We start from the raw sequence: 22,599 nt of genomic DNA, 5'->3' as shown, positions 1-22,599 counted from the left end.
AACTCAGAAGAGAAGGATGGAGTGCAGTGGGTAGCAGAATCTTTGAGCTGAGGGCGATCCACCTGCCTCTGCCTCCCGAGTGATGGGATTAAAGACATGTGCCACCACACCTGGCTTTTTTCTGTTTTTTTGAGACAGGGTCTCTTTGTGTTAGCCTTGGCTGTCTGCTTTTTTTTTTTTAATGTACACAGTGTTCTGCCTGCATGTACACCAGAAAAGGGTACCAGATCTCATTATACATGGTCGTGAGCTGGGAATTGAACTCAGGACCTTTGGAAGAGCAGTCAGTGCTCTTAACCTCTGAGCTATCTGTCCAGGCCCCGGGAAGAGAGTCTTAATGAAGAACTGTCTACATCAGGTTAGTCTGTATGCATGTCTGTGGGGAGATGTCTTAATTGTTAATTGATGTGGGCAGAGCCAGCCCCATTGCGAGTAGCACTATTCTCTAGGCAGGGGGCTCTTTGAAGTTCCTGCCTTCAGGCCACTGTTTCGGAGTGGGATATGTGAGACGAAAAGACGCCATTAGGAGAGCTGCCTGATAGAGCTTTACCCAGCAACACCCTGTGCTATCCAGTCCCAGGTGGGCATGCCTACACATGTGTACATGAGGCTCTGGCTAACCTGTCCATGGTTTACTCTGGACCACAAGAGCCTTGGCCAGCAGCTTCTACCACCATGACTCTCCTCACTGATGACATCACTCTTGACATGGCTGCCCAGTGAACTTTCTCTGAAATCTGAATTTCTCAAGGATGTGAGCAACTTAACGTAGTACAGTGAGCAATGCTGACTTAGAGAACTGGGGTCCAGGAGAGGCCAAGATGGCTAGAAGGGGATGTGTACTTACAATCTCTACAGTCCCCAGTCAATTGGATGTGTACTTACAATCTCTACAGTCCCCAGTCAATTAGGGTAGCCAGCAAGTGCAATGGTAAGCCATGTGGCTCATGGTGACTAGCTCCAAATTCAAGACGATAGGCTGGTAGTTTGTAAAAATCTACGCTTTCACTATGGCAGGAACAAGGTGACTTGTGGTGCGTCTATACAGTGAGGTAGTTGTGGTCTGAACCCAATGGGGATGATGGTGATTACCTCTTTGCTGAGGGAGACCGAGAGGTTCAGGGGCTTGTCAGACATGAAGAACTGCCAGGAGGCTTCAGCACAGGGCTGGGGACCCATCTCAGGCGGTGCATGCTGCACTTTCCGGATCAGTAGCCGCACAGAGCTCCTGAGGAGAAAAGGCCCAGGGTTCATGGTTGGTGCCCCCAGCCCAACCCCTGATGGTTCCAATCAGCCTGCCAGGGGGTGTGGAAAGGCCTTCTCCGATCCCTCTTCTGTGAGTCCAGGAGCTGAGTGCTGAGATAGTAGTGCCCTCAAGGGTCCCTTCATCCTGTCAGACTCTGCTCAGGAGATCCTGTATGCTTTCAGATACCTTATGTGGCTAGACTCCTCCCTCTCCCTCTCCCTCTCCCTCTCCCTCTCCCTCTCCCCCTCCCTCTCCCCCTCCCTCTCCCCCTCCCTCTCCCTCTTCCCCCCCTCTTTCTCTCTCTCTCTCTCCCCCTTTTCTTTCTTTCTTTCTTTCTTTCTTTCTTTCTTTCTTTCTTTCTTTCTTTCGCTTTTTGAGACAGGGTTTCTCTGTGTAGTCTTGGCTGTCCTGGAACTCACTCTGTAGACCAGGCTGGCCGGAACTCACAGCGATCCACCTGCCTCTGTGTGTTTCATCACCACCCAGCAATGTGACCAGACTTTAGAGCTCCATGTAACTGTGACGCATTGTCATGGCCATAAGCCTCAAAAGCACATAGCTCGGGAACAGAGTGTTTGCCTAGCATGTCTTCATAGCAAAACATATGGTAGCACGAGATCTGGGTGATGGGTGCCGAGCACGAGAATATGGGAAGCAAAGGGATTGGTGGAGACTTAGTTCCTCCGCCCCCAGCCTCCCCCCCACACCCCCCCCCCCATATAAATGGTGGTAGTCCTTATTTGCCCTGATCTGGGAAGGTTCCATGACACCAGCCACAGGGAACCTGTGGGCAGAGTTCTGTCACCCCAGGATAAAGTGGGGCCCTTTCTTATAACCACCTCCATACCATCCAGACCCTCCTCAAGTCACACAGGAGTACCCTTACTTCTTGGGGATCTTGTCCTCATCCGCATCTGTGATGTCTGTGGCAAATGCTTTGACCTCAAAGTCGACCCCACAGCTCTGTTGGAGAAAAGAGAACAGACAAGGCAGTGGTTGGCACCTCCTTTTGCAGGAGCTAGGACAGGGGTGTATGGCCTTAGCTTTTCTCCTAAGACCTGTCTTTCTTGAGGTTGTCCCAAGAAGACTGGTGGATAAGTGACTGCTAACTCAACATTGACATTAAGTGTGAGGAGTGTCTATTGCTCACTCCTGGTTAGAGTTACTATTGTTGTGATGAAACGCCATGGCCAAAAAAGCAAGCCAGGGAGGAAAGGGTTATGCTTCCACATCAGTGTTCACAGTGATCACACTTCATCACAAAGGAAGTCAGGACAGGAACTCAAACAGGACAGGAACTTGGAGGCAGGGCGGCTAACTGGCTTACTCAGCCAGCTTTTTGTTTGTTTGTTTTGTTTTGTTTTTTGTTTTTCGAGACAGGGTTTCTCTGTGTAGCCCTTGCTGTCCTGGACTCATTTTGTAGACCAGGCTGGCCTTGAACTCAGAGGTCCACCTGCCTCTGCCTCCCGAGTGCTGGGAATAAAGGCGTGCGCCATCACTGCTTGGCTCTTCTTTTCTTAGAATAAGGATTCCAACAAAGTCATCCGTTGTCCCTCCCTCACACAAGCTTGAGGCACTCCTCAGTGCCTGTGGCCATCTAATAAGTCCTACAGTTCTGTGTTTCTGTTGTTGCCTATGCCTTTCTGTTAATATGTAAGACCCAGGAGGTTCTATTCTCTTGTTCACAAGAAGGTTAATAATTATTGAAGATGAGTGATGGGGTCATGGAAAGTTTTTACTCTGGGCCCTTTCTCTTTGTGTGTATTTGAAATTTTCCATGATGAAAAGCTGTGCTAGTCTATCAAAAGATTGGCATATCAGGGCGTAGTAGTGTACGCCTTTAAGTCCAGCCTTCGGGAGGAGGAGGCAGGTGGATCTCTGTGAGTTGGAGGCCAGTCTGGTGTACAAAGAGAGTTCCAGGACAGCCAGGGTTCTGTTACACAGAGAAACCCTGTCTCAAAAAACCAAAGAGAAAGAAAGACAGACAGACAGACAGGCAGACTGGCATGGTGTCTTCTGACTATAATCCCAGCACTTGGGAGGTGGAGGGAGGACGATCAGGAGGCCAAGGCCACTCTCTGTCACAGAAGACCTGCTTACAAAACAATCACAAGCTTACTGCAGGAGGATGAAACTGTGGCATTTCTCCTTTAACTTACCTTCCCTACATCTTGTGGAGCTGGCTGCAACATCACTGAACAGGGTAGGTAGTCAGGGAACTGGAAAGACACAAATAAGCAACTATTTCATTCTACATGCAGTAGGAAACCGCCATGCAAGACGACACAAAAAGGCAGACGTCTGCTGGTCTGCCAACACCCAACCCACACTGACTTATTTCCGACTACCTCCAGCATACACAGAGACACACAAATGAGGTTGCCCCAGTGCTGTCACTGGGGCCAAATGTGCCTCATTATCCGGGCCACTCACCTCCCTAGCCCTTATCCTATTCAGACATCTTTCGAGCCACTTTTACACACTACAAAGTACAATTCTTCTCCACAGTGCTTAGAACTTCTGCAGTGCACACTTCATGTAGCCATACTCCTCTGTTGGACACTTAATGGTGCTTAGGTTTTTTTGCCATTACAAACAATACCACAGTAAATATATATCTCCAAACCCTCTTGTCCAGCTTCAGCCCACTAATGCTATGTGTTACATTGCTAAAAAGTGAACTACCAGGTCAAAGCCATATCTTTCTCAGGAAGGACACAGGGTCTTTCTCTACTTTAGTTTTATTCTGGCCTTAAACTTTCCATTCTCCTGCCTCTTATATAATGCTGAAAACCGAACCTTGGTCCTCTGCATGAGCAGCTAACCCCTGAACCTTCTCTCCAGCCCTTGGTTGTTGCTGGGCTTTCTTTCTTTCTTTTTAATTTTTAAAATTTATTTTTGGTCTTTCTGTGCAAGGGACCAGGTTTATGCATGCCAGGCAAATGGTCCAGCACAAGCTATACCTCCCACACTTAAAGAACCCATTTCCAGCCAGTCATCTTGACTCACGCCTTTAATTTCAGGACTTGGGAGGCAGAGGCAGGAGGATATGAGTTTGAGGCCAGTATGAGGTTTACACAGCGAGCTCCAGGACAACCAGAAAAAAAATTTTCCATTTGTAACATTTTTTGTGTTTTTTATATTTTGTATTTTAAGGGGTGGGGGCTGAGACAGGGTTTCTCTGTATAGACCTGGCTGCCTGGGACCCATTCTGTAGAGTAGGCTGCCCTTGAGCATCTTCCTGGCTCTGCCTCCTGAGTGCTGGGATTAAAGGTATGTACCAACATACTTGACTCTAAAGGTTTTTTATATGCATTGCAAAAAAAAGTTATGCTACTTCAGATTTTCGGCACAGGTGCATAGGGGCACCCAGGACTAAATTATCATTATTTTTTTGAGACAGGGTTTCTCTGTATGGTCCTGGCTATCTGGAACATGCTCTGTAGAGCCAAGTGGCCTTGAACTCAGATCCACCTGTCTCTACAAGTGCTGAGATTAAAGGCATGCACTACCATACCTGGCTAAATAATCTTTTTAAAGGGAAATTTTACATGGCAATTGTCATAATTTTACCATTTTAGCTGATTTCAATGCATGTTTCACTGCAGTTAAGTTATTCATATTACTCCATAATTGTCACCACCATTTGTCTCCAGACCCTTTCCATCATTCCAAAGGGACGCTTGACATCCCTGTCCTCCCACACAGGCCAGTAGGCCTGGTCTCTTACTTTCTGTGTAAATTAATGGACCTACACCCATTGTTTCATGGCAGTGAGCCTTTATGATACTGTCTTGTCATTCCTTCTGTGTCTGGCTTCTCTACATGACATCATATTTTGGGAGTTCATCCATGTTTTTATTTATACAGTGCATCTTAACTTTTCTGCTTTTTTTCCAAGACAAAGTTTCTCTGTGTAGCCTTGGCTGTCCTGAAACTTGCTCTGAAGACCAGGCAGGCTCGAACTCACAAAGACCTGCCTCCCTCTGCTTCCCTAGTGTTGGGACTAAAGGCGTGTGCCATTTACCCTGGCTATTTCTTGATTTTTTTTAAGTCTGAACCATACCACTTTGGAGGGGCATGTGTCAATAAGATAGTAACTTCGAGAGCTGGAGAGATGGTTTAGCAGATATGAGCACTGGCTGCTCTTCCAGAGGTCCTGAGTTCAATTCCCAGCAACCACATGATGGCTCACAACCATCTATAATGAGGTCTGGTACTACCTTTTTCTGGTGTACAGGCCTACATGCAGGCACAACATTGTATATATAATAAACAAATCATTCTTTTAAAAAAAGAAAGATAGGAACCGCGCAAACAGAAAGGGCTGCGGAAGCTTCCCTACGTCCATCTCTTGCCCAGGGCTTGGGTTTTACTGGTGATGCATGGGCCTCCTAAGAGGTAAGGGGACAGAGTAAGGCCCTGATTCAATTCTCAGCACCATGAAGGGGGGCCAGGGTAAAGGATGGTACTCTCTCTACCAAGATCTGTTCCATGTGGGACTCTCACTTGCTTAGAACTTCCTGGGGCCAACTGAGGGTCACACCCACTGGTTTCTTTTTATAGCTGAATGAGAGAAGACAGAACACACATTCATCTAATTAGGTGGTCAGATGAAGGAAAATATCCAAAGGGCAGGTTGAAATGGTCCCTTTACAAGGAGGGAGGTTATTTCCAAAGACTTAAAAACAGGCAATCACAGACCATGCAATCTAGAATTTCTCTCAAGGGTGCAATTTACAGGCCCACAGATGTGAACTCCTCCCTCTGCCCCCTTCTCTCTGCCCCGTTCCCACCGTAAGGTCCTGCAGCTAAAGGAGGCAAGCCAGGGGCGCAGGCAGGGGAAGGGAAGCTCACCGTGAGCAGAAATGGGTACGTGTTGTTTCCCAGTTTCTTGAGCAGGCTCTCCTGGAGCTGAGTTGGGGCACTCATGGCCCCCACGGGAGGGTATACCTGGACCCGAGAAAAATACAGGTCCCTGCGGAAGGTCAGGCCAATCACATCGATGTCCTCCTGGCCATAGCGGAAGGCACAAGTCAGAGTGACATACACTGGGAAGAAGAGGCAGGCAGGTTAGATTTGGTCCATCGCACAGGCCCGTCTGCCTCAGCCACTTCCACTGGGCTGAGCCAGCAACAGAGTGACCACACCATGCTGTCTGTCCCAGGATGCCAGGCTCTACTGGCTGGGAGGAATGGGGGCTGAGAGACTAATACTATGCAGCTGGTTGACACGTTCTGGGAGAATCAGCACGTTCCTAGGGTTAAAGTTCATTATCCTAAATACGACTATCATGGAATAGGAGGCATCTCCATGGCAACCATGTTATTTTGCTAGGATAGGAGAAATCTGTGCATAGGGCTAGCAAGATGACTAATTGAGTAAGGTGTCTGCTTCCAAGCCTGGCAACCAACATTCAATTTTCCAGGACCGACATGATAGCAGGAGGGAACCAACTCTCCACAAGCTGCCCCTGGACCTCCACATGTGTACCCACCACATACATACATACATACATACAGAGAGACACACAGACACACATGCACACTGTGTAAATAAAGATGTAATACAAAAAAAAATGTGTGGATGAAGCCGAGCAAGGTGGCGCACGTCTGTAATCCCAGCACTCGGGAGACAGAGGCAGGAGGATTTCTGTGAATTTGAAGCTAGCCTGGTCTACAGAGTGAGTCCAGGACAGCCAAGGGCTACACAGAGAAACCCTGTCTCAAAAAAAAAGAAAGAAAATATACGTGGACAGACAACATGTACAGTCCACCTGGCCTTATTGTTTTCTCTATCCCTCCCTCCCTCCTCCTGGTCCACCAGCTTTGAGATCTGAAGTTGGGCGTCTGAAATGGTGCTAACTTGCTTGCTTGGGTTAGAGAGGGCAGGATGTCTGGCAAGACAGACAAACAGTGCTGGAAGCAAAACAGACACATGCTGGAGCCATATGGAGGCTGAGGGAACAGCCAAAGGCTCGGGCCAGGCAGGGAGACAAAACCGAATGCTGGAAGTTTCACTTAGAGTCTCTTTGTGCATTGTTCCGGAGTGCATCAAGCATTCTCTAAATCACCATTTCCCAGAATTCCGTCTGATTAAAGGGAGCCTGTGCCCAGTGTAGGAAAGTTCACTTTAAGAGCTTTGAAGACAGGAAGTACACAGCTCTCCACCGTAGTAAGGCTGGTTGGAAGTGGTACCTCAAGTCCCCTGGCTTTGGCCGAGAATTCTCTCTGCATCAGTTCTGAGCCCAGCTGCCCTGTAACTGCTGACTCAGACCAACCGCTGACCAATGGTGCATCCTTCCTTTGAGGTGAGCACTTGAGAAAGGTGCCCACAGCAAGCCTGGATCTCTGCCTACTCCCACCAAGCTGCGGTTTTCCCTGATAACTGAATCCTTGAGTGGTAAAGGGCAGGGACTGGTTGGGTACAAACCAGAGAGCTGCAGAGCACCCAGGGAGGTGGGGGAAACAGAGGTGAGCAATGTCCTGGCATTCCTGCCGTGCTCCCCTCTCACCCCTGACACTGTTGCCAGCCCACACCTGACATATTCCAGTGGGTACATCCAAGGTTTAGAACAATGCCTTGTGGTTGCCAGTAGCAACCGCTCCAAAGGCATATTTAGAATGGAACTGAGTCAGCGACATTACTATAAACATAGCTCGAATCTGTTCTAATTCAGTTTTTGCAACTGTCATTAGTAACAAATGGCTTGCCGCGCACATCACAACTGCCGGAGATCTCAAGGGCATGGCGATACTGTGGTACAAAACTTTGCAAGGAAGCCCAGGAATAAACTCTGGGTTTTATTCCCTTGGCTCTCAGAAGGCATGGTTTCCTCCTACTCATAGATAACCTTCACTGACTGTCAGGAAGATGGGCAAGGAGACTAGGCCTTTTCTGCAAGGAGGATGGGCAAGGGGCTCAGCTCACCTTTCTTCCCCTTTACAAGCTCAGGATCCACCAGAACAACACCATCTAAACCAAGAGAGAAAAACCAAGAGAGTGAGATCAGGAAAACTTGAAAACTCTGGGCAGTATGGCGTCTTCTGTTTTTATTTTGGTAGTAGGATGTTGAGACAAGGTCTCATGTAGCCCACTCTGGCCTTGGACTTGCTGTGTAGCTACGGATGACCATAAACAAGTAATCCTTCCTCCAGGCCGGATTCACCAACCAGCTTGCTTGCTTTTTATTGTTTTTTATTTTGTTTTGTTTCTCTGTGTAGCCTTGGCTGTTCTAGATTCGCTTTGTAGACCAGGCTGGCCTCAAACTCACAGCAATCCTCCTGCCTCTGCCTCTCTAAAAGCTGGGATTAAAGGTGTGTACCACCATACCCAGCTGTTTGGTTTTTGTTTGTTTGTTTGTTTTTAAGAATAGTATTTGTTTTGGGGGTTGGAGAGATGGCTCAGCAGTTAAGAGCACTTGCTGCTCTTGCACAGGACCTGGGTTTGGTTACCAGAACACATGTGGTGCCACACAACTGTCCATAGCCTCAGTCTCAGGAGATCCAACACCTCTTCTGTCTTCTGCGGGCTCCTGTGTGCATATGGTGCACACACATGCACTCAAGCCCACATGCTTACACACAAAATAATAAGAATAGTAATTTTTTCCCAGCACTCATAAGGCAGAGGCAGGGGATCTCAGTGAGTTCGAGGCCAACCTGGTCTACAAAAAGAATCCAGGATAGCCAGGACTACAAGAGAAACCCTGTCTCGACAAACCAAAAACAAAAACAAAAACAAATGAAAAAGCCAAGAATAGTAATTTTTAATTTTTTAAAGATTTATTTATTTATTTTATATGTTTGAGTGCTCTGTCTTCATGCACACCAGAAGAGGAAATCAGATCCCATTATAGATGGTTGGGAGCCACCATGTGGTTGCTGGGAATTGAACTCAGGACCTCTGGAAGAGCAGCCAGTGCTCTTAACTGCTGAGTCATCTCTTCAGCCAATGAAAGCTTTTGTTTGTTTGTTTGTTTTTGTTGTTGTCTTTGGTTTTTCAGGACAGGGTTTCTCTGTGTAGCCCTGGCTGTCCTGGAACTCAGAGATCTGCCTGCATTGACTTCCCTGAGTGCTGGGACTAGAGGCGTGCCCCACCACACACGGCTAAGAATAGTAGTTTTGGGGGGGGCATTGAGACAGGGTTTCTCTGTATAGCCCTGCCTGTCCTGGGCTCACTCTGTAGACCAGGCTGGTCTTGAACTCACAGATCTGCCTGCCTCTGCCTCCCAAGTGCTGGGATTAAAGGCGTGCACCACCAGCACCCAGCAAGAGTAGTAATTTTAAAAATGTGGTTCTGGGATGAGACTGGTTGTCAGTCTTAATAGCAAGCATCCTACCCACTGAGGACAGTTTTATTCGCAGTGCTTAAAACTGCCACTTTCCCCCATACTTCCTCCAAACTTTTGATAGTGAAATGCTTATCAAGCCAGAGGAAGTTACAAAGCTAGCACAGAGGGTTCCGATGCCCTTCATGCAGTTGCATCCCGTGCTTACAGCTTACACACTTACAGCGCTAAATGAGGACATGGGCAAGCACACAATGGGCGTGTACAGTTCTGTGTGATTACCACAATCTAGACCTAGAATTGTCCTGGCATTGCAAAGCTCTCCCTTGGGCTCTGTTGCGCTACCATCCCTGCTCCCACCATCCTCAGCCCCTGGCAAGCACTGTCTGTAGAATTTTGTCATCTTGAGAATGTTGTATAAGTAGGGTCATGAAGTTGTACCCCTTTGAGATTGCTCTTTTTTTTTTTTTTAATAAATTGTTGCAGGTATCAATAGCTCACACTTCACACTTTTCTTTCTTTCTTTCTTTCTTTTTTTTTTTTTTGAGAAAGGGTCTCTGCTATATAGCCCAGGCTAACCTCAGATTCTCATTTGTCCTTCCTCAGCCTCCCAAGTGCTGGGATTACAGGTACATTCCATAATAACTTGATTCTTGATTTTTGTTTTGTTTTGTTTTTTAGTGATTCAATAGTAGTCCATGGTATGGACATACCACAGTTTGTTTAACCTTATTCACCTAATGAAGAGAGATTTTAGTTTTGGTTTGGAGCTGCTGTGAACAGCCACATCCAAAAAAAAAAAAAAGGTTTCATATGTGCAGTTTTCACTTCTCAATAAACACCCAGGAATGCTGTTATTGGGTCATATAGTAAAGATATGTTTAGGTCTTTAAAAAACTGCCAAGATAGACTGGAGAGATGGCTCAGTGGTTAAGAGTACTGACTGCTATTCCAGAGGGCCTGAGTTCAATTCTCAGAAACCACATGATGGCTCATAACTATCTAGGCCTGCAGGGGTACAAGCAGGCAGAACACTGTATACATAAAAAAGAAATAAATCTTAAAAAAAAAAAACTGCCAAGATGTTTTCCCAGTGGTTGCACCACTGTACAGTCCTACTAGCAGCCCACAGGGGCTCAGGTAGCATCCTCAGCCTCATTGGCATTATAACTGTCTGTTCTTTTGACCTTCTTTCTTTGTGCATTTGGAATTTTGAAATGTATTGATTTTGTGTCAGGAAAACACATACATATAATTGGATTCCTGGGTGTTTCCTAGAATCTGGACGGCTCTGGAGATATAAGAAGTGGCCAATCCAGGAGCGTGCTCACCTGACAGCATGTACAGAAGCTATTGACAGTGGATTTTTGGTACTGCCTCCCTTAGGCTCAAGCATTTCAAGTTGTTTTGTTTTGTTTTGTTTTTTGAGACAGGATTTCTCTGTGAGGCCTTGGCTGTCCTAGACCAGGATGGCCTCGAACTCACAAAGATCCACCTGCCTCTGCCTCCCGAGTGCTGGGATTCAAGGCATAGGCCACCACGCCAGGCAGCATTTCAAGTCTTAAGATAAAGACAGTTCCTGTTGTCTCTGGCTTCTCAAACTCATTTACTTTAGGATTCTTCTCACTAGGGCATGGTGGTGCACGCCTTTAATCCCAGCACTTGGGAGGCAGAGGGAGGCGGATTGCTGTGAGTTCGAGGCCAGCCTCGTCTACAAAGCAAGTCCAGGACACCCAAGACTACAGAAAGAAACCCTGCCTCAAAAAATGAAAAAAAAAAAAAAAAAGAATTCTTCTCTTGCTCAAAGCCTCCTTTGAGTCTTTTTGTGTTTCCTTTGCATCAGTTTGAAGGTATGTCTATCATGAGGGGAAAATGTGGACACAGGAGTTTGAGGCAGCTGGCCATATTGCATGCCCAGTCAGGAAGCAGAGATGAATTTGTGTCCTTTAGTACTGAAGGTTGAACCCAGGGCCTTGGACTAGGCAAGTGGTGCTGAGCTACAAACCAGCCCTTTAGTTTTTTTTAAAATTTGAGATTATTAGTGAGATTTGTTTTTTTTAATATTTATTTATCTGTTTATTTTTTTGTTATTTGTTTTGTTTTGTTTTTTGTTTTTGAGACTAGGATTCTCTGTGCAGCCCTAGCCGCCCTGGAGCTCACCCTATAGACAGGCTGGCTTTAGTACATGCAGGTGGTATGCATATATACATGCAGGCAAACAATCATATACATAAATGGAACAAATCTTTAAAAAAATCCATCTCAGCCAGGTGGTGGTGGCGGCACACAACTTTAATCCCAGAACTCAGGAGGCAGAGACAGGCAAATCTCTGAGTTTGAGGCCAGAAGAGGGCTTTGTATACCCTGGAGACGAAATAACATTTGACTGTGACCTGCCACGTGGATGCTGGGAAATAAACTCGGGTCCTCTGTAAGAGCAGCTAGTGCTCTTAACCTCTGAGCCGCCATCTCTCTAGCCTGAGATCCAGCTCTTTGTTTTTTGAGACAAATTCGACTGTTCAGAAACTTACTCTGTAGACAAGGCTGGCTTTGAATTCACAGAGATCCATCTGCTGCTGCTGCTCCTGAGTGCTAGGATCAAAGGCGTGTGCCACCTTACCCTACTGAGATTCTCTTTCTTTTCAATGAGGAACCAGCATTCTGATGACTTAAAGAAAAGCTGACATTGAATTTTCCTCCAAACTCAACTTACCTACAGGCTCTACTTGGCTGACATGGTCTACGTAGTCTCTCTTCCCCAGATAGATGGTCACCTGCAGGAGGAACAAAACATTCAGTTGGAGGCCAACAGCCCCAAAGTGTTTGCAGCTGTGTTTTTCCTCTTCCTCTTATTCAGTGCTGGGACTCGAACCTGGGCCCACATGCATGCAAGGCAAGGCAAGCACTCTACTCTTTCCATTGGTCCTCAGAAGAGGAGTCACTTGGCTCTACAGATGCTCTGTAGCTTCCTTCTCTCCCTGTGGCGACCATGGTTCATTTCCAGTGCTGTGCACAGTCTTCCATCCCTATATGGCCTCCAAGGAATTCTTTCTATCCATATGGATGGTGGGAATTCTTCCCACTCCGTTTTCTCCTCCTCTTCTCATCAAGCCCAGGTCTGCAAGCAACCAAGTAAATGCGACAGGCCGACCCCTATGTTAGTGGAAGATCATGCCTATGGATACAGTCAGGCCTCTGTTTCCAGTTGTGTGCCGAGAAGCCTTGTCTCCTCTGCCCTGAGACTTCCTGGGCTAGGCAATGAAGTAGGACTTCCAGAAGAGTACCTGGGAGCCCATCAGGTGAGTCCTGCACAAGCAAACCAGCAATCACACGCTGAGGAAGGAGGAGGTGGAGCGAATGGTGGGAGCACCATCCATGCTCCTGGTAGGTGGTCTCCGTCTCCTCAGCTATTCTGTAGGAGAGCAGGGGCTGCTTCCCCACTGCTCACTGCTCTACCTCGGATGCCTTGGGGTGAGTGTGGAGGATCTAAAGGAGTGATCCCCAACATTCCTAATGCTGCGACCCTTTAATACAGTCCCTTAGGTTGTGGTGACCCTCCTCCCCAACCATGAAATTATTTTTGTTGCTACTTTGTAGCTGGAATTTTGCTATGGGTATGAACTGTAATGTAAACATTTGTGTTTTCTGATGGTCTTAGGTGACTCCTGTGAAAGGGTCCTTTGAATTCCATCGGGGTCATGACTCACCGATTGAGAACCACTGCTCTAGCATGTTCTATATACCTTTCAGCCTTTTCAGTATTTACTGCAGCCTTTGGGACATAGAGGGATTCACTCAGTATTTGCTAAGAATGCCAACGAGCAGAGCCATGCGCCCTGGCTAGGCTCCCTGCTTCTCAAGGCCTCTCAAGTACACAGTGTTATTGTGTCAAACAATCTAAATGATTTTTTGACATTAAATCATGTCTTAGTCTCAATCCTCTACAGTGTATTATTTGTCCCCAAGTGGGACCATTTGCACGACTGATGTTAAGGTGGTATTAAGCAAATGCCCGATCTCTGTTAATGGAGTAGATCCAGTAAGAGGCCTTGTAAATCTGTGTACAGTGTTTCTTCAGACCTCATCAGCTAAGGAAGGGAGCTAGGCTTGGAACATGGATGCAGGCACACACACTGCAAAGTGCGCTGCAACAGATGCCAAGCTTCACCCTCTAGACCACAGCTCCACTCTGAGGCTAGCCTGGCTGACTCACCCAGTGAACTCCCGGCCCTCTGCTTTCTATGCAGGATGGACCCAAGAGTAGAGAGAGAGAAGAGGGGGAGCTGGCATTTGTCCCATGCTTGCCTGCCTGGCATGGGGCTGGCACATTCTTCTGAGCATGGTCATGGTTCCTGGCAGGTGGGCCCTGTTGGCTTCTGGGTTCTGAGATCTGCTAGATACACTATCTCTTAGCTTAGGGAAGCATCTATTCCCAGGGCTACAGGCCTGGTCCAGACCGGATGGGACTAAGGTTCCCAGTGATGGTACACCACGAGTCTCTCCCAGAGTCTTACTCTCCTCAAATCCACCCCTTTCTGTTCTTGCAGGAACCCTAACATGTGGCTATATTCTAATTCATAGGTGTGTCTGTCTCCTCCCTCCTATGGATTAGCATCCAGTTTCTTGAAGGTGGTCAACAGGAGCGATCCTTACCTCTAGGCTCCAGGCCCCTCTGGTCTCACCTTGGCCCTGGCCACGGCAACTCTGTCATAGTCCCGTCATAGCTGAACCTCTCTGGCCCTGCTGTCTGCAGAGCGAGGAAGGACTCTTAGCCATGTCTCTAGCTGAGGAAGCCCTCCCTACCCATGCTCCAAGAGCACATTTTGGCAGTACAAGTCCCTGGCATCTCAGCATGCTCTGGCTGCCCCTGTGTTATTTTAAGATAGAGTCTCTGGGTCTGTAGCACTGTGTAACCTGGGCTGACTGCAAACGCCTTGTCGGGCATGGTGGTACAGCACTCACCTTTAATCTCAGCATTCAGGAGGCAGAGGCATGCAGATCTCTGAGTTTGAGGCCAGCCTGGTCTATAAAGAGGGTTCCAGGACAGCCAGGGCTATACGGAGAAACCCTGTCTTGATAAGCCAAAAAAAAAAAAAAAAAACCCAACTAACCAACCAACCAACCAAACACCTCCTGCCTTGTCCTTCCAAGTGCTGGGATGGCAGGCACCACCATCATGCCTAACGTTGCAGCCTTTGGTACTACAGGAACAATAGGGATGCGCACCCCCTTCCCAGCACATGTCCCACCTCCTGACTTCCAGGGCTATGGGGGCTCCAGCACTGTGGGTCTATGGAGACAAAAGCTCTCCAAGTTGCTATCTTGCTTAGAGGTAAGTGCTGGGGCAGAGGCAGCCAAAGGGCGTGGGAGGGAAGAAGCGAGGGGAACTCCATCTTTGAAGGAAGCGCTACCTGAGCAGAGCCAGAAACAGCCACTCAAGCAGGACAATGGGCAGGAATGGCTCTCTGGGCCAAAGAGATGGGCAGGTGCCAAAGTGAAGAGAGGGTTTCTGGAGCCAGCAATGGCCTCCTTTGCAGCAAGTGGATACTGAGTGAAGACAAAAGCCGAGACAGGAAAGGTCTTGAGGACCCAGGTCTGAGGCACCCAGAAAGATTCCCTGGCACAACCAGGATGCCACTTTAGATAATCTGATCATTCCAAACTTGAAGCAACTCTGAGAGATGAGATTAGCACTGTCTTCTACAGCAAGAGATCGAGGTTCTGCAAGGGAAGGCCAGGCAGGCAGCCTCTTTATGGTGGGAAAGTGGGGGGGGGGGCGGACAACACTGAAGAGTCTTTAGGAGGGTGAAGATAGGGGAGCAGTTTTTTCTCTCAAGCTTTGGCTGGGAGGGAGAGAGTTGGAGACGATGGAGGCCAACCTGTATGACTTTCTTTCTCTTTGACAAGTGCTTTCTGTGTAGCTCTGGCTGGCCTCGAACTGGACTCCTCATGCGCACTGGAATCGGAGGTTGGTCTCATCTCATCTCATCTGCTTCCTGCCTAAGGGTCAACCACCCCACGGTCCTGCCACCAGGCTGACCCCATTATGTTGGATTGCATCCTCAAACCCGGAACCAAAATGAGCTCGAAGGTGGGAGGGGCTCCCAGCAGCCTCAGGATATCACAGAAGAGAGAATCACAGAGAAATGGCTGCAGAGGCCAGGCACCCCATGACTGGGGCACACAGGGCTTGCCAGTACACAAAACACAAGACATGAATTGATGGCTTCTCCTCCACTCTGACCCTGGCACCAGCAAAAAATTAAGTATGGCCTGGTAGCACATGCCTGGAATCCTAATTTCTCAGAAGGCAAAGGCTGGAGGAGTCCAAGTTCAAGTCCAGCCTGGGAAACTTCATGAGAGTCTGTCTGAAAATAGTAGTGAATAAAATTAGAGTTGTTGATATGTATATATATATATATATATATATATATATATATATATATATATATATTGTGTGTGTGGTGTGTGTGTGTGTGTGTGTGTGTGTGTGTGTGTGTGTGTTAGGGTGCTAGCCTAGCATATATGAGGCCCTAAGTTCAATTCCTCAGTACCAAGAAGAGGGAGGGAAGGAGGGTGGGAAGGAGGGAAGGAGGAAGGAAAGAAGTAAATGCATTTCATGTTTCAAACAGTGTCTGTTTAGAGACCAGGTACATTTTAAGGAGGCACGGCCATAGACAACAGATGTCTGTTAGGCATTAGTGGTGGCGGTGGGGGGAATAGTAAGTGATCAGGGAACCCGGCACAAAGTGGTCCATTTTCTGTAGGAAGCAGAGATGAAAAGAACTGGACAGACACAGTGGGAGTAAGAGTTCAAGGATGAAAAGATATAGGGCACCAAAGCTATAACCTCAAAGAGCCCAAGGGCTTGATGGAAATGATGACACTTCCTGGCAGCAGAGGAGCAGGCACGCGGAACTTCCTGCCAACACAGGAGGGTGCACGCGGAGGGTGCATGTGAAGAGCCTGGCTCCTCTGTGAGGCACCGTAAGGAAACCAGCCAGCAGGGCAAGGCCAAACAACACTCCCATTAAGTACCTGCTAGATACACTGCTAGTCTTTCAATTTGGCTCTCAAACTGGCCTGTGCTGTCACACATAACACATTCCCAGAATTCAGTGAGGGAGAAAGTAGCAAGTATGGGGCTGCGAGACGGTGGGCTGTAGCATCCACCGTTGCTCCTCAGTCTTCTCTCACTGATTGTCCATCCCATGGACACACAACTCCCTAGGCCGCATGGTAGGTGGATGTTGATCACGGTTACGCTTGACAAATGTCTGCTCCCTAATATTCTTACAATAGCTCCTGAGAAGCATCTCTCTTCTGTGCCACTTACCGACTTGTCCCGAGAGACCTTCTTGAAGATGACGTGGGATTTGTTGGTCTTCACAGAGGCTGCCATGTTGTCTGTCAGAGGCTGGAGGGCTGGGAAAGCACAATGATCCCAAAGATGAAGTTAAGAATATTCTGGACATAAACTCTACTCCCGAGACTCATTTGGACATTTCCCCCCGCAGGCCCCAGCATCCTCGCTTGATCAAATCAGCTCTCTGACTGGTTGTACGTCACTGCACTGTGCATTTGAAGCATATTTAGCTTTTTATTTATGTGTATGTGTGCCACATGTGCACAGATGCCTGCAAGGCCGGAAGCTGGAGTTCTAACCCCTGACATGGGTGCTGGGAACCAAACTCAAGTCTTCTGGAAGAGCAGCAAGTGCTTATAACTGCTGAGCCATTTCTCCAGCCCCAGTGCTCCCCCCCCCACCATCCAAATGGGCTCTGCGTAACCCTGGTGGCCTGGAACTCACTGTGTAGAGCAGACTGATCTCAAACTCACCGAGATCCATCTGCTTCTACATCCCCGAGTGCTGGGGTCAAAGGTGTGTGCACCGCCACTCCTGGTCCAGTTTATGTTTTGGTGTGTTCTGTTTTTCTTGCTAAGCTTCAAACATTGCAGTGAACTTCCCCAGCTAGATTCTAATGAAGTTTTGCCTTTTCTCATTAAATGTTAGTGCCGTTACTTGTCAGGTTGCGCCTAAAGTGCTGTCATGCCAGGTGTGGTGACACCTACCTACAAGCTCAGCACTCAAGAGGCAGAGCTAGGATTGCAGAACATTTGAGGTAAACCTGGTCTACATAGTGAGCTCCAGGGCAGCCAGGGTTACATAGGAAAACTCGGCCTCCACAAAACCAAAGAGCTCTGATCACGTTTGGATCCTTTCTTCTTCTCTTCTCCTCTTCCTCTCCTTCCTATTCCTCTTGTCTCATTATGTAGCCCAGGTTGGCCCCAATCTGGCAATCCTCATGTCTAGTGTACCACCACACCAGGCTTTTCTGTGCCTTATGGTAAGCACACAGAAAAGTGCCCCTGAAACATCCCACAGCATGACTGTTTCCCAAATGCAGTTGCCGGTGGTATATGAGAACCTCACAATTCCACCAGGCAGCCCTTTCTTTCCACTCAACATATCTGTTCCCTCTTCTTCGGCTGGCGGATAGTCACAGACATCTCCTGGTCTGGGATTAAAAGCCCTCAAGTTTCCTGTCCAAGCAAAATCCTATGCAAGCTAAAGGCAGCGAACCCTAGCACTCCACCCTGCAGAAGCATGCCTGTCCTTGTCGTCCTCTGTGTCCACCCTGGTTTCTGGGAATGCCTGGTTTGGCGTTCACTTACCTTGTTTCGATCTGTCCACCAACCAGTTGGGATGGCCAGGGAGGTTAGGAGAAGGTCCCTATGCTTTTGGATGGTGAGTAGCCAACCTCTGCTTTGAGGCAACTGGTAAACTCCTACCAGATGACCCCAGAGGGCAAGGGTGAGGCCCCTGGCTGCCACGTGGGGGATTTGTAGGGATCTGTGAGGATGCCCAGCACTGAGATCTGTCTCTAAAAGCAAAATCAGATTTGTGGAGCAGGAAGGAGATAGGATTAGCGAGATGGCAGACTGGCCATGTCAGCAGTTCTAAGTATTAGCTGGGAACTCCAATCTTCTCAGAGGGTCCCAAAGATGCACGAGCCATCCAGCTGGCCTGAGGAAGGTGCAGAGAGGACCAGCTAATTGAAAGCTTTTTTTTTTTTTGTCCTAAACCTCTTTGGGTTCTGGAAATAGATGGCTTATCTCTTTGCTCCTCAGCATCATCAGGAAGGGGGATGTTCAAGTGACAGACTTGATTAAGCTCAGCAGGCATTACAGTATTATATAAAGAAAAAGGTCAAGGAGAAATGTCAACCCGGGGCTGGGCTGCACGTGTCCCTCTTCTTCATGTCAACAGTCCTGCTGGGCCCTCTGTACCCTCCTACATCTTTACACGTCCAGTATGGGTCCACACACTACCTGGGGTTCCCTGGACAGTAATGACTGCACCATTGATGGGCATCCATCTCTACTTTGCAGGCCCTTCTCCACACCGGCACACACAGCCTTAGCCCCATCCATCAGTTCCCCTGCTGGGGAGGTGCTGTCATTCTTCATGTAGACATGTGTAGAGCATGCGTGAACCTTCTACCTGGCTCCTTCCAAGTTTGGTCAGGTGTCATTTCCTCAGAGAAGTCTTCCCAGGCACCAGGACCAGGCCGCTTACCAGGCACAGTTGCCATTCACTCTTACTAAGGTCTCTTCTTATTAGACTCTGAGCCTGTGAGGCAGAACGCCCACAGCACTGTTTCCCTTACTTTCCAGGGAGCAGTCCATGGTCCCAAACACTCAGGGAATGAAAGTCTGGGATGCAATGGCCACTAACTCACCTATATAGTGGGCTTCAGTAGTCACGGAAGCTTATTGTGATACCTGGGAAGGGGGGAGTGGTCAGCATCTGTCCCAAAAGCTGGCAGCTTTCTGTCCAGTCTGGACAATGCCCACCAGGTCCTGGTCTTACTTCTCACCACTCTGCCCATCAAACAACTGTCTGCTGCCCTCCTTTGCTTTCTGTAGCCCCGCCCCTTTTCCTTCTTATTTTTTGCTGCTGTTCCTCCTCCTCAGTCCCCAAGACGCAAAACCACGATTATTTAGGACTCCACGCACTGAGCAGGTCCCTGCGCAGCAGCAGCAGCAGCAGCAGCTGATGGTTTAGTGATGTATTTACCTAGGTGATGGATTTTGGGACAGTATGTCCCATATCTCTTCTTGTATTTCATTCTGCTCTATTTCATTCCCTGTCCCCCACAAGCTCTTCCTTGTGCCCCCTTTATTTAGTTTTACCTCAAATTGTCAAAGCTTTTAATTTCCAATGGAAAACCTTATATTTGTTTGCATTATTTACTTTGAGATAGGTTCATACTTACAGTCTATTTGCGTCTGCCACATTGGTGCTGGAATTAAAGGTGTGCAACCACTGAATGTGGCAAAACATTTTTCCCCCCAAAGATTTACTTTTAGGGGCTGGAGAGATGGCTCAGAGGTTAAGAGCACTGGCTGCTCTTCCAAAGGTCCTGCGTTCAATTCCCAGAGCCTTACATGGTGGCTCACAAACATTTATAATGAGATCTGGTGCCCTCTTGTGGCATGCAGGAGTACATGCAGACAGAACATTGTATACACCATAAGTCTTTTTAAAAAGATTTATTTTTATTTTTGTTGTGTATGAGTACATGTATGTGCATCATGTACTTGCTGGTGCTTGCTTGGGCCTGAAGAGGCTGTCCAATCCCCTGGGACTGCAATTACAGATGATTGTGAGCCTCCATCTGGGCACTTAGAACTAAACTCAGGTCCTTTCCAAGAGCAGCAAGTGCTCCTAATCACTAAGCCATGTCTCTGGGCACAACACTTTCTTTTAAAATATATTTATTTCATTGCGTATGTGTGTGCTGTAGAGCATGTCTGTGGGCCATATGTATGCAGTACCTAGAGGCCAGAAAAGGGCACAGGAGCTCACAGAGCCAGAGTTACAGTGTGAACCTTCACGCTAATACTGGGAATCAAACTCATACCTTCGGCAAGAACAGACAGTTGTCCTTATCACTGAGCCATCTCTCCAGCCCCAACATGTTTTTTTTTTTAAACAGAGAAATGCTAGCTAAATGTAAAAGGAATGATAAAAGAAAACATTATCCAACAAAGCGCAATTGTATTAATCCTAGCTTCTTAGTTTTGTTTAGTTCCACACCCTCAACCCCTTTCCCTTTTGACCTGGAACTCATGGCAATCCTCCTGCCTCAGCCTCTCGAATGCTAGGATTATAGGTGTGGACCACCAGACTTGACTAGTTTCTGCAGACAGGATACTGTGAGTCCTAGAGAGACTGCTCTTTTAGATAGGGACAGTAAAAATGCCACTTCCTAGTGCTCCCAACCTAGAGCCCCCACCCCCACCCCACCCTACCTCATCCCTGCCCTAGGTTTGGTTTTTCTGACTTAGGCTTGCCTTGAACGCATGATCCTCCTGCCTCCCCTTCTGGAGGAAGTAGCCAAGGCCCACACCTTGACCCTGCTTCCCTCAGACCCTAACCTCTTTCATCAAGGCTGTTGTACTTCAGGTCCCGCGCTGCCATCATCACATCTAGAGACACTCTGAACTCTCCAGATCCTACATGGCCTGTTTTGCCTGTCATTTCCACGGAAACAGCAAAAACTATTACCATGGTTTCCCCTTACTTCCTGGTCAACCCTAGCATTTCCCAGCATGGTTCTGCATAGCACGGCAAGCCCCCTCCTCTAGGGACCTATGAGTGACAGATTTCAGTACGGCAGAGTTACCTCCTGATCTTTTAGCTTCACCATATAATTGATACCTTGAAAGGCCAGGACTAGTCACTGCTCTTTAAGCCACCAAGCAACAAGGTGATGCGGGGGACAAGATGCCTCCAGTACAAGGCGGTGCATATGGATCACTGTCCCAACTGCATGTGAAGCAGTCCCTTGGATTAACTTGAATCCATGAAGTCTTTACATCCTTCTTCTGGCCAAAAACGGAGATGTGTTAAAATACAGTTAAGGCCTCAACATCCATGTGTAATGTGTGACCCCAGACACTCAGCTGGATAAGTGTGGTACCGGATAAGTGCAAAACACGTTGGATACACTGGGGAAGGTGTGAAGATGGATGAGATGAGAACTAGCAGAACAGAGGCTGGCAGCGGCCTCCGTGTGTGGAAGTGCCAACCTGTGCCAGCCTGAGGATGGCCCGAGGATGGCCCAAGTTCAATCCCTGCTTCCAACCTGGAGGGACAGATCTACTTTCAAAAGCTTTGGCACCTGCAGGAGGACAAGCACGGACCCAGACCAAAACCCAAAATAAAGGGGCTGGAGAGATGGCTTAGCAGGTAAGGGCTCTGGCTGCTCTTGTAGAGGCCCTGGCTTTAGTCCCCAGCACCCATATGGTGGCTCACAGCCCCCTGTAACTCATTTCAGGGGACCTGAGATTTTCTTTTGATCCCCATATTAGCACCAGACATGTGCATGGTACAATATGTACATACATGAACAAAAATGTTCATACATATACAAATGAAATTAAATTTTTTTTTGCTTTTTTTTTTTTCCCCCAAAACAGGGTTTCTGTGTAGCCTTGGCTGTCATGGACTCACTTTGTAGACCAGGCTGGCCTCTAACTCACAGTGATCCTCTGCCTTCCAAGTGCTGGGATTAAAGGTGTGCACTACTATGCCTGGCACAATAAAATAAATTTCAAAAAGAAAATGTAAAACTAAGATAAAGGTATGCATTAAAATAGGTTATAGGTTAGATACGGTGGTGCATTTCTTTAATTCCAGTGTTTTGGAGGCAAAGGTAGGCAGATCCCCAAACCAAAACAAGCAAAAGACTATGAATGCAGGAGGCTATATAACTTCTCCCTTTGAACTATAAAAATAGGGGCTGGAGAGACTTGCAGAGGGCTGGCTGGGTCTGGTTCCCAGTACCCACAAGGCTGCTCACAGCCATCTATAACTCCAGTTCCAGAGGGTCCGTCACTTCTCTTCTGACCTCTGCAGGCGCCAGGCACACATACATACATACTTGCAGGCAAAACACTCATACACATAACATTTCAAAAATCTAAAAATAATCTTTTCCAAATACAAAAATGATGACTACAGACATGATGGTGCCTGTAATTGGAGGATTTC

General features: G+C 47.7%; 1 protein-coding gene across 2 annotated transcripts in view; it reads right to left on the bottom strand.

Annotated features, from left to right (window-relative positions):
* Window positions 1-17,273, bottom strand: part of SAG (S-antigen visual arrestin) — a 41,739-nt gene extending 24,466 nt beyond the window's left edge. For both annotated transcript variants that reach the window (XM_084780480.1, XM_084780479.1), the window contains exons 1-7: window positions 16,873-17,273; window positions 12,250-12,310; window positions 8,177-8,221; window positions 6,104-6,297; window positions 3,406-3,465; window positions 2,133-2,209; window positions 1,093-1,228 (exon numbers count right to left, since the gene is read on the bottom strand). In XM_084780480.1, the coding sequence (XP_084636606.1) occupies window positions 1,093-1,228; window positions 2,133-2,209; window positions 3,406-3,465; window positions 6,104-6,297; window positions 8,177-8,221; window positions 12,250-12,310; window positions 16,873-16,938 (639 nt within the window). In that variant the 5' untranslated portion in view covers window positions 16,939-17,273. The remainder of the gene's footprint in view (window positions 1-1,092; window positions 1,229-2,132; window positions 2,210-3,405; window positions 3,466-6,103; window positions 6,298-8,176; window positions 8,222-12,249; window positions 12,311-16,872) is intronic.
* Window positions 17,274-22,599: the final 5,326 nt, after the last annotated feature.

The sequence above is a fragment of the Acomys minous genome (assembly GCF_964271855.1).
Source record: "Acomys minous genome assembly, chromosome: 4".
NCBI lineage: Eukaryota > Metazoa > Chordata > Mammalia > Rodentia > Muridae > Acomys > Acomys minous.
Note: the sequence above shows the minus strand (reverse complement) of the source record. Positions and strands in the feature narration are given on the sequence as shown.